The sequence below is a fragment of the Leptosomus discolor genome, chromosome 1 (genome assembly GCF_034619465.1).
Source record: "Leptosomus discolor isolate bLepDis1 chromosome 1, bLepDis1.hap2, whole genome shotgun sequence".
Classification (NCBI taxonomy): Eukaryota; Metazoa; Chordata; class Aves; order Leptosomiformes; family Leptosomidae; genus Leptosomus; species Leptosomus discolor.
This window is the reverse complement of record NC_141391.1, coordinates 1,922,263-1,934,344: the sequence shown is the minus strand read 5'-3', so window position 1 is coordinate 1,934,344 and position 12,082 is coordinate 1,922,263. Positions and strand designations below refer to the sequence as shown.

At 48.7% G+C, this 12,082-nt stretch overlaps 1 protein-coding gene across 1 annotated transcript in view; it reads right to left on the bottom strand.

Moving 5' to 3' along the window:
- The window catches only part of PPME1 (protein phosphatase methylesterase 1), a 33,039-nt gene that overhangs the window by 13,847 nt on the left and 7,110 nt on the right, over positions 1-12,082 (bottom strand). Inside the window, exons 2-3 of the mRNA XM_086481609.1 lie at positions 3,854-3,947; positions 1,377-1,469 (exon numbers count right to left, since the gene is read on the bottom strand). Coding sequence (XP_086337735.1) covers positions 1,377-1,469; positions 3,854-3,947 — 187 coding nt within the window. The remainder of the gene's footprint in view (positions 1-1,376; positions 1,470-3,853; positions 3,948-12,082) is intronic.

The window sequence follows — 12,082 nt, the reverse complement described above, 5'->3', positions numbered from 1 at the left end:
AACTCCCTTTGGTTTTTAAAGGGAACAGGTGGGAGGGAGGAATTTTGGTTTGGCCAGGCCCCACGCTCACTCCTACCGACACCACCTCGGTTGGTGTTTCAGAGAGTTGCCTGAGCAGCAAACGCCGTTTCTCGACAAGTCAAACAGGACCTCGACCACGCAAAGACAATACTGTTGTGATGAGACGAAGCTGCTGAACGTTCACTGGCAGTCATGAAAAAGCAGCCTTCTGACCCACAAAAAAAAAGGAGGATGCTACGACAAGAAATGCCTTGGCCCTTCATTACAGCGCAGAAGCTGGTTGGCAGATGCAGTTCTGGTTCCTGCTGGTCATTCAAACCCGGACGACAAACCTTGGCGTGGGCTTTGCCTATTTCACGGACACAGCGACCTGTTTCGAAGCCTCGAGTCAGGTGCTCAGCAGCAGGTGACAAGACAGGTTTCTGAACCGATTCCCCTGTGCTTAGCAGAGCTGAGCGGTTAGCTGCCTTCCACCCTGTCCTGGTTTGGGCTAAATCAGAACTCATTCTGTTTTAGTGCTTTAACTTTTCAGTTCAGTCCCCTCCAACTAACGGCACTTTCTGAACCAGCAGCCTGTTTTTCCAGACAGTGACTGCTCCCAGCAGTGCTAAGGCCTGGTGTTTATAGCTCGTACCAAGGAATGGGCTGCAGAGAGGCCCTGCCTGGGACGACTTCTTATGGCGACCAAGGTCACTGCTGAGTCTTGTGCCCGTGTTGGGGTGCGGGAGAGAAAAGGGTCGCCCCTGCAGGGAGGAGCGAACTGGACAGGTGACCCAAACCTGACCCACCGAGTGTTCCATCCCATAGACGTCATATTCAGTGTAAAGCTGAGAGATCACGAGGGTCTCGCTCTCTTCGTCTCTTCCTCTCTTCTTCAATGGCCGACATCTGAGGAGGACTGATCCGTGCATCCCTGAATCCAGGGCCTGAGCCCAGCTCCTGCCTCCCGTCCCTGTCTGCTGCCCAGTCCAGCCTGGGACTGCCCCAGTCCAGCCTGGGACTGCCCCAGTGCCAGCCCTGCAGCGTGGGGGGGACGGGTCGTCATCGGGGTGGGGGCAGTTGGGTTCGGTATTGGGGCTGTATCGATTTGTACATATTGTAGAGATTTCATTATTCCCTTATTCTTATTCTTGTCTTTTCTTTTATTGTTACTGTTCCATTAAAGCTGTTTCAGTTTCTTTTCCAAACCATAAAGTCTCTCTCCCTTGTTCTCTCTCCTTTTCCCTTTTGGGAGGGGACAGGGGTTAGTAGAGAGCGTCTGTCGCTCGTTAGTGGCCGGCCCAGCCTCAACCCGTGACACACCCTCAGACAAGCACGTTTGCAGACATAAATATTCTTTACAGAAGGTTACTCACAGTAAACACAGCCCAGGAAAGAGCAGAATGGCCTCCACCGTGTAGCAGCAGTAGGACAGGCCCCTCCAATCCGCTTTTGTAAATTCGAAAAGTGTATGAACAGTTAAGGACCTTTCGTAGCCGTTTGAAGTTACGTCGCTGCATCTACACCGGAGTCTGCGCGACCCGACGCGGTTTGGTTCTACCCTCGTGCGCCCAAGGCCCCACTTCTCCCTTCGATCGACAGGCGCGTGCGAGCGTCACCCGGACAAAACTCCACTGATTTTATTTAAGCTTCAAGAGCTGTTTCCCTGCTGCCCAGGTCTCCTGCTCTCTGTAATCCACGTCTCCTGCCCACGCTCTTTTCCCCCTGTGCACAACAGCGAACTGAGCAACTAAAGAGAAAAGCCAAACCCTGACCAGCAGGCGCTTCAGAGCGTGTAATTTTGATTCGGCGTATTTTCTTATTACTGCCAAGGAAAAATGTCACTTAAGCCAGTAAACAAGATATTTAAGGGAATGTAATTACTCTCTGGAACATACTCAGCAAAGATGCTCTACTAGGGCAGCTGAAGTCCCCTTACAATATGTATTTAGGTACAGAAAAGTCAGTTTAACTAGGACTAAAAAAAAAAAAAAAACATCACTTTGGGAAAAGCACAGAACTGGGAGTTGCGAGATCTGTGTTCAGCGCCCAAACGGTGACCAACAGATAAATCCCCTCCTCCTGCTGTCCTCCTCCTGTTCTGGGACAAAAGCGTTCGGCTGAACCCACCCACGCTAGCTGTGGGTCCTGATGAGGCTGCTCGTCGGTTTTCTGCTGAATACTGCAGCGCCCTTTGGATCCGCCGGCTGCAAACAGCTCACGGAGGTGCTCCCGGCGCCAGTCCAGCGACAGCGAGCTGTGTCAGCTTCGACAGTTGCATCCGCTGGGGTTTGTTCACACCAGCAGACCTGACGGAGCAGCAAGAGGTAGCTGGGGCAGAACCGCGGGCCCCAACTCCAGTTGTTAATTCAGCTGCTTCCACAGGACGCATCTGTCCCCAACCTTTCATACGGGAGCTTCTGTTAAAGGTCATAAATCCCAAACCACTAAGACTTGCTTAAATTGGGGATGCTTATGTCCACCATCGATCCAAACAGGTCCCTTAGCCTTTTTATTTCATTATTTCTGAAGCCTCAGGGGGGTGTGCACAGCCCTAACACCAAAAGCAGGCAAGGTGCCCATCATGAAGAATTCACAGGATCAACTGGACAGATGAACACAAAAGAAAGCCAAGCAAAACAACAAGGAGAGAGACTTTTCTCATTTCATCAGAGAAGTAATTACCCAATCGGTATTTGGAGAGAAATAGCTTGAAAGTTTGCTCTTCCTAATGGCCAAGCTAGACTATGGCTGCTTAAAAACTAAGCAACTACTTAAACTTCAAGGTTGTGATATTTAAACGCAGGTTATAATGTTTTCATTTTGTAATTAGGTCAAAAGACCTGGAAGTGCCTCTCCAACCTGCTTTTGTCAGAGCTCTAGGCAGAGGTAGGACTGACGGGAAGTCTCGTCCCAGTGCCTTCACACACGGCACTTGCTGGGGCGCTTCCAGTTAGCAAACGGCCTGGATACAACACGAGCACGTCAAAGAGGATCACTGCCAGCAACTGGATCCAACTGGAAGACCGGCAGAGAGGAGTCAGCTTGACAAGAGCGTGAAAGAACCATCCCCGTTTGCAAAAGGGGGCAGAGAACTTGGGAAGAGCCGCAGCCAAAACCCGCTTTGGCGCTGCCAGAAGACTCTCCGACGGCATCGCCGCCTCCGCCTTGCCCAGAGCTGCCTGCACGCCAGCTAGCGGACTGACAGTTTGGGGGGCGACAAGCAGGGGCCCCCACCTCAGGTGTCCACGTGTGACCTCACGTGGGGCTTTCTCAGCGTCGTGTGCCCTCGTGGGAGCAGCACCCACAGCTCCCACAGCAGATGCTGCGGTCCCAGAAGAGGCTGGGGGTGCTTGGAGGTGCCCCTGACCACACACCTATGTTTGAACAGAACTTCCTGGGATTAGCTGTAGGAAAGCATTTAGAAATTTGCAAATATTTATTAACATCTCAGCGTTCCGTGTGGAGGTTTATCCGTCGTACCGCTGATCCGGATCCTGAACATACAGTGCGTTACCTGTTGTTAATAAAAATCAACGAACAGCTTCGATCCTGGTAGGGTTTAAACTATGGGCACTGATGAGTATTTCCCTGCAGAGTGTGTTACTGAAGTGTTGGAAACACTTTTTAAAATGAATGATTACTCAAGAAGCAGTGCCAGGGCTAGGAACACCTTAACTGTCAGCTTAATAGGCGATAGCTCTAGTTACTGGTACTGATCCCTACAAAAGGAAACGCGGAAGATGGGAAGAAATACATGAAAAAGACATAGAGAGCCCCAATAAACTGAACAGCACACGATACCACCCCAGTCCCTGAGAATAAGAAAAGGCCAACCCGGAGAAAAGGATATATCCTTGCCGGTTTCATTTTCTACCACCACGTCCTCCATAGATTCAAAGTACTGGCTCCAAAGCACCGGCGAAAAATCACGCTTTCTTCCAGGGCTGCAAGACAAAAAACCTCAGTAAGCAAGAGGGATTTTTAAAACCCTTCATTTACAGTGGAACACAGACGTTGTTACACGCAGCGGGGAGAACACGCCAGCGTTACACAGCAGTTTAGGACTCGAGGCCAACGACGTGAAATTCCCACACAACTACAATATTAGTAGTTTTACGGTCAGTAAGGAAATCCTTTCCCCCACCCTTAACGGTGGTTCCTATTGAGGAGGTCACACGGATCCACAGGAAAACCAGTGGCGACACAGAGAGAAGAGTATTTTCCTTGTAAAGCAATACCAAGGAAGACTGAAACAACGGTGATTTCAACCCCACAGACCTAAGCCAAGGGAAAACCAAAGAACAGGGCACACAGTGATACCGTCCCAGCACAACCTCCCCATTTCGCAATGACCCACAGGTCAGGCGCTTCACAAGTCCGAGTCAAACGTCACTAAATACCTTTGTATTTAATGGTCTTGCTCCGGCCTTAAGGCAAGCCTGATGCTGGCATGACTGGGAGCACTCCAGTACCTGGAACACGGGAAGCCATCCTAGATTTATGACTCAGCCCATGAATCATAATTAACAAGAATACGGCCCTCTCAGAAGTCACCTTGACACCACGGCATTGAAAAGCAGCGTGTTTTTGCTGAAGGTTACTACTCGGTTACCTCATACTACCTGTCATGAGATTACAGCTTTCCTAGAAACCTCCTCTAATTCTTGGAGGAGGAAATACCACTCCAACAGAAAGCCAGCCTGTCCCCAAGGCTCAGTAGCTGGCACAAAAGCTACCGAGAGAACGGATCAGCGCAGTCTGTAGAAACACTTAGAATTTAGGAACCCTGTTGGGAGCAGAATAAAATCCACCAGGTTTAAGTTAACAGCAGAAAGTTTTAATTACAGCTCAAGTTTCCTGGAATTTATTGCAATGGTTAAAACTTTAACATATTTGTAAACGGATCCGGTATTTAAATGCTGTGTGTAGGGCAACATCAGGACTGTGAAGGAAAAGAACGAGACCAAATTCATTCACTATGTGCTCCCCCATCTATCCTGCCTCAGTTAAGGACGACGAGAACAGCATCACAATAAAGACCAATAAACATTCCTCAAGCTGCTTTACTCCATGTTGTTAGAGCTACACGGGGAACTGCCTGTGATTGTGAAAACATCCCCTAACAAAAACATTTCATTGGGAAGGATGCTATCAAGCCCAGCAATGCAAGTAAAAGACAGTGAATCCAAAAAAAGAAAAAAAAAAAAAAAAAAAAAAGGGAAAAGAGAAAGAAAAAAGCAGGATCTTCAGAAACTTGCATTTTAAATCACAGCTCATGACAAGACTGCGTGACACAGATGCTGGCAGAGTACTTCCACACGACGACGGGCTTTCAGGCTCTGGCTCGCTCCAGGCTTTGCCCTTATTCCCAGGGTGCTGTAACTCCTTTAGAAGTCATCATCTCCCCATACAGAAACGCTGCTTTACCTTCAAAAAAAACCAACCCAGGAAGGTAAGACCCGGCCAAAGACACTCCAGTCACTGGGGACTTCTGGATGCCCAACCCCACCCAGCACGAACCAGGGCGCTAGTGCCCAGAAGGAAGATTTCTTCTTCCAGCACATCGTTTGACAAACACTGATGAACGAGCACTGCACGGGCAAGAAAATCACAGCAGTGGACACGGGGGGAAGGGAAGGTGCTTTGGAGACAGAGCAAAACTCTCCTGTTAGAAGAGGGCTCGGTGTGATCAAAGATTTCGACGTCGGCGCTACCTCTGGTCTGCTTCGCCTCTAGTAACTACTTCGACCTGGAGAGGTTTCCTCCTTCTGTGTAAGCCAGCGTCTTCCTTCCACAGGCCCAGGGAAGAATCCCTGAACGGAGGCAGTAAAGCAAAGCCTAGTTTTCCCAGGAACACGTTTCCAAAAGGTGAATCACAGTCGTTATTCCCCGCAAGCAGCGAGAGACTCGCCTCCTCTCTATAATAAGCCTCATTCCTGCGACAGTTTGTGGACAGGTACATCACAAAGCACTGCCACAAGTTACGCCTTAAATTAGCTGCTCCTGTAGGGCCAAAGTCAGGTCATACCCAGCACCTCAGGGAACGCAATTCCACTGAATTATGGGGTGAATGCAGAAGACCTGTTCTGCAGACACCGTACAAACCAGGACTCTCAAAGGTGCCCAGTTGACAAACCAGTTTATTTTTCGCCTCCATCAAAAGGTGCAGCTGTGCCCTCTCCTTGTACCCCCATTACTAACAAAAGGCTCCGCAATCAGAATTTTCCTGATGACTCAGTTGATGCAAAATCTGTTTCTCAGGCTGATATTCACTCAGTAAGGCTAAAAGAGTAGTGCTTAATTTTGGCAGTGACATAATTAGGCTAGATTCAAGCCCAGTATACAGGATGAGTAACAGTGCACCATTTTAACAGGCTTTTTGCACTTCAACTCTTCAGGAGGAGGCAAGCAGCACAGAATATTAAAATCAAGCATGGGCGTGAGGGGTGAAAGACCTTCACAGAAGCAAAATCTCCTCTGTTGAAGGAAGTTTCTCGTGAATTCTTGGCTTCCTAAAGAAATAGAAAGGAACAGCCAAAGCAGCTGTTCGATTTTGTAGAAACAAAACTCCTATTTCCCCCGATATTCCTGGAATACGAAACATAAACCAACCACCCCCTGAAGGGTCCAAATTCTCTTCTGTGGGTTTCCAGACTTCAGTATTGCTCTCGTCAAGTTTCAATTAAATGAAATGAGATGTCGCACACCTACGGAAATCCAGAAAAATTAATCTCTTTTACTGCCTCAGCTTAATCTTCCTCCAATTAAAAAAGAAAGAAAAAAAAAAAAATCCCATTCAAGCCTTAGCCTTTCAAAGAATGCCGTAGGTCTGGAAGAACAAAGTGAAGTATTATCAAGACAACAAGTTGTCATAAATATTGGGAAGAACCAAGCACACCTGCATAGGAGTCCAAGCATCCAAGGGAGACAACATTTGCTGCAACACCGATAGAACACCCTGCTAGGAAAAAAAAACCCTACAAAACCCCACAAAAATTCCCAGGGCAGGTCAAGATTAAAAAAAAAAACACCCCAACTAATGCTGAATTTCATAAGAATTTGGTATGAAATACAGCAAACATATTATTGATAGACGCTTCAAGCTACCTGACTTACAATCGGGTTATCTTCTAGGACCACACGAATCGGTATGGCGAGAGACAGCAAAGGTCCATCCAGCACTGCAACGTGTCACCGAGAGATGCCAGCACAGCAAGTCCTCTGGAAAGGGTTAAATAGGGAGCAGGGTATGACCTGCCTCCAAATCTTCACTATAAGCAGGATGGGGATCTCCAGAGGCTGCACCCTCAGCACGACGTTGCGTTAAGGGAGGGCAGCTTCCATTAGCTCGTCACAGAAAATACGAGTCACCTCCAGCCAGAGCTCCTTCCACAACGTCTGTGACAACAGTGCCACGATTTACTCAGGCTCTGAGCAAAAAGAGGTACTTCTGTTTGCTTTTAAGCCCCCACTATGATAATGGTTCCTGTTCTTTACAACATTAACGACTGTATACACCCGCATCGCGTGTCCCTTGCCCGGGCCATGTATTTTTCAAGCCAAGAGTCCTACTCCATCGATTATCTCCTCGCCTGGAAGCCATCCCAGCCCTGCTCATGCCGTCTCTCTGTACCATTTCTGGTTCTTCCTGGAGATGGAGAGAACTGCCCACAGCCCGGCCGATTTCCCTTCTCTGGTCTTTGAACCGGTGGGATGTGCAGTGAGCAACAACAAATTCCATCACCCTTTTAAAACGCGGCATTTCGATGCAGTCAGACTTTCCCACAGCACATCGCGGCTGGTTTTAGGTTTGATCATCCTGAGCAATCCCAGGCGATCAGCAAATATCATCATCTGCCTGGCTACACCCCTTCCAACATAATCCAGAAATCTGGCAGACAGCAGGATGTCCCTTGTAACCTGCCCGGGATTGTGAGACCAGAAAGTTTGGAAGTGGCCTGTCTTACCCCTAAGGGAGGCAGGACACGGGGAAGTCCTGCAGCAAGCTGCTGATTAATTGCATCATGCCAGATGAAGAGTTTTAGTTGTGTTGACAAATTAACCCACTTCTGCGAAAGCTGGATTACAGAAGGGACAGCCACCATTAAGGCAAGGGAACACAGCAGCCCGTTGAGCAGAGCAAGGACATTAAACCCCTGTTGCGCAGGAAAGGTATGAAACCACGCGAATCATCGGTAGCACAAGTTTGGGATATTTAGCATCGAAATCAATCACAAGAAAAAGCAAGACGTGCACTCTGCACGCTTGCACACCAACGCGACGAGCCCAAGCTGCCACAAGGTGAATAAGCCTGAGCTGTCACTGATGACATCAGGCTCAGGAGCTGTCACAAACAGCAAAACCCACGGCATCGTTCCTACCAGTAAGCGCAGATTTTTAAGCACTCCAGGCTGCCAGAGGGAATACTAAGCTAAATACTAACTAAATCAGCGACAGCCAAGCCTCCCAGAAAACATTCATTAATCCTGCATGGGCACGAGCCGGTACAGAGGGACCCGGCCTTGTTCCTCTCCTGAAGATGAAGAGCAGATCTCAAAACCAGCAAAGCAAAGTCACGTACCCAAGCACAAGGCCAGGAGCTGCATTAACAGGATGGGGCCCGCAGCCCTGTGAGGCACGGTCTCTGGAAAGCCAGCGGTTCCCCGGCTGACCGCAGTCACCCAAGTGAGAGCACGGTGACCCCCGTCGTGGTGTGACTCTTGGGCACCCAAGGACAATCTCAGGCTGGAGCACAGACTGCACTAGCGCTGCCTAAGGCACTGGGGCCACCAGGTCTGGAGTAGTGCACCTGCAGCTGGATCGATAATTTAAGGATGTAACTTCAGAGGATTCAAAGAAATACAGAAATCATGACGGCAGGAAAACAGCACGTGCAGCGAGAAGCTTTCCAGAGCCCGATCTGGTTAAACGCAACACCAGGAGCGATGTGGGGCACGGGGGTGGAGGAGGCGGAGGAGGAAAGGGGTGAGCTGAATTCACTTCATCTCCATTGCTCAGACTGAAGGGGTTTCTTAGCTCGTTTTCTCAAGCAGACGTGAGATCAGATAACCTGGACCCCTTGGCATCAGCCTCCAACCTCTCAGGCTGACCTTACGCTCTTCTTCTGAAACTTGCAGACAAACAGAAAAGGCGACCCACCAGTCACTGAGAGCACTGACACACGGTCGCTGTAAGACAGAATAAATCTGCGACAGTGGAGAAGACATGTCCTTCCTTCCCCATTCCTCCAGATTTAACCGCTCCCTGTGACTAGATCGAGATGAAAACAAAAAAAAATAGGTTGTCATAGAACCACAGACTGGTTTGGGTTGGATGGGACCTTAAAGACCACCCAGTTCCCACCCCCCCTGCCATGGGCACCTTCCACCAGACCAGGTTGCTCCCAGCCCCATCCAACCTGGCCTTGAACCCTGCCAGGGAGGGGGCAGCCACGGCGGCTCTGGGCAGCCAGATCTGTTCCCTGCCTGATCCGGGTGCCACCCAAACATTGAAGAAGACGAGGACAAGTCGAAGGGCAGCGGGAGACATCGCTCCTTCCAGCAGCCACGCGAACCCACGCAGGGTTGGCCCGATCGCGTTGCCATCATCGTGAAGCAACTACTGACTGAAAGGGTCAAACTTCAATCGGCTTCACAAACGCTGCCCACCATTTCCTAAGCAAAAGTGAAATTGGACCAGTCAGCTTTCCGCTCTGCTGGGGGAAAACCGGAACGGGAAACACCAACAACAAAACCCACAAGGGAACGCTCATTCTGCGCCTCCTTCCAACACCACCTCTGGCAGCAGAGGTCCAACTCAAGGACTACTGCTACATTTTTCGTGCGAGAGGCGGAAGGATGCTCATACCAAGACAGATCCACGGACGGTATCTCACGAGTCGCAAGAGGAACCCAGAAATCAGAGCTGAGCCCTTCCCTGGGAACTTGACAACTCTACTTCTTGTCCTGCTGTTTGACTCGGTGGCATTAGGGCTAACGCTTCAAATTCAGCTCAACGAGAGTTCACACCTCCAGAGAAAACATTAGCAGTTGTGTGTCATATATGAAACATCTGAGAATAATATATACCAGAACTCCTATGTTTGCAGGGGAATTGGAGCAGAAAGTGAAGAGTAGCTGGGAATTACAAACTACTGTCACCTCCGATGCAAATACGCGTAAATTGTAATTTAAAGCAAAATACTTGCCTCCCAACAATGTCCCAACGACCTCTCATTTCACAGCGAACCCCAAAAAGGCCAGAAATAAACATGCAGTTTTCCACAAAACACCTGGTGCCCAGAGGAAGCCGGGCAGCGGCTGATTTCAGAGAAACGTTTCTCTGAAGAAAAGCACTAGTATCTTTGATTTGTTATTTTTCCTACAGCTGCTTTTTTTTTAGCGCTATATCAACCCACATTCAAAATTAGAAGCAAGCCCAATAAACAGCAGCTGTGATTTTGCACCTTCCTATGCCGAAGCAGTATTTTGCTGACCAAATATTTAAACTGACAGAACTAATTACTGCTTTTTAAAGGATCCGGCAGACCAAAACAGAAATGGACCCAACATAATAACTTTTCTAGAACGATCCTTAAACTCCAAGCCAGCCAGCCAGCGTATTAAACTGGAATCCCAAAACAAATTCTGGGCACCCTCTACAGCGAGTTTTATCCTATCGTGCAGTTTGTCCTCGTCACCACGTACTGAAGACGGGCACGTACTGCAAGCGGTCCCGGAGCAACAGGAGCCCACGCGGCTCAATAAATCTCTCACCCATTTTTAAAGGGGTTTTCTTTCAGGTATTTGCCTAAAAAGAAAAAAAAAAAAAAAAAAAAAAGGGAAAAAAAGGTGGTGCCAAGCAGGGAGAACCATTTTTAGAAATGCCTTTTTTTGCTGATCGAGAGTCCATATTTAAAACTACTGATGCAAGTAAAGAACGTCACGTGCATCAATCGAGTTACATAATTCTTGCACCGTATCTGAACGTGAGCAAAGCAAATAAAACCTAATCCCTACGTAAGAACTGCCATAGTTGACAAGCTGCATTTAAAAATTCCAAAAGTTGACAAGGGCAGCACTTTAAGTTCTGCTTTGAAGATACTGAAAACGTTAAAACGTTTCTTTATTGAAAAAGTTTTGTGGAAAAAAATTAGAAAGGGAGAAATCAGTTGAAATTGTCGTGACCGAATTACACAGATCTGATCCAACCAAGCCCTTCTAGATAATTAAAAAGATCTGAGGAGATTGTACATCATTTTTATCCCTATCTTGGAATCGAACAACAAATTCTTCCTTTCCAAATCCCACCTGGACCCTCAGCTCTGAAGAAGCCAGTTCCGTAAGCAAACCAGCGAAAACCTTCAGACGTAAAACACGACAGCGCGTGGAGCAGCTGCTGCAGCTGTCAGGAGCTGCTTCTGCAGGTCTCCGTCGTTTTGCTTCACTAGTGATTTTGCAAACTCCATTATTGAATTTCCCCAAAGAATTCCGACCATAAAGCTTGATTTCATTTCCATTTCAACCCAGCGATTCAAACCAATCGCTTTCAATACGCAGGCAATTCCAAACACAACCTTAAGACAGATTCGCTCCTTAAAATAAATGGACATTGAAAAATGAACTCCAAAGTTCCTCTCGGTGGTGAGATTTTTCACGTACTGCTCGAGTCAAAAGAGAAGCACCACCTCCCATCGACAGCAGCCTCTCGGTACCGTCATTCAGCCAGACAATTCTGTCGGAGAGCGCTACACCCCTGTCCTGCTTTGGGCTAAACCAGAACTAATTCTGGTTCAGTGCTTTAACTTTTCAGTTCATTCCCCTCCAACTGACGGCCCTGTCTGAACCAGCAGCACGTGTCCCCAGCCAGGGACTGCTCCCAGCAGTGCCAACCCCTGAGGGTCACAGCCAGCCCCAAGGGATGGGCTGCAGAGAGGCCCTGCCTGGGACTGGTTCTTGGAGCCACCCAGGTCACTGCTGAGGCTTGTGCCCGTGTTGGGCTGCGGGAGGGAAAAGGGTCCCCAGCCCGAAAAAGGCCGCCCCTGCAGGGAGGAGCCAACCGGCCAGGGGACCCAACCCTG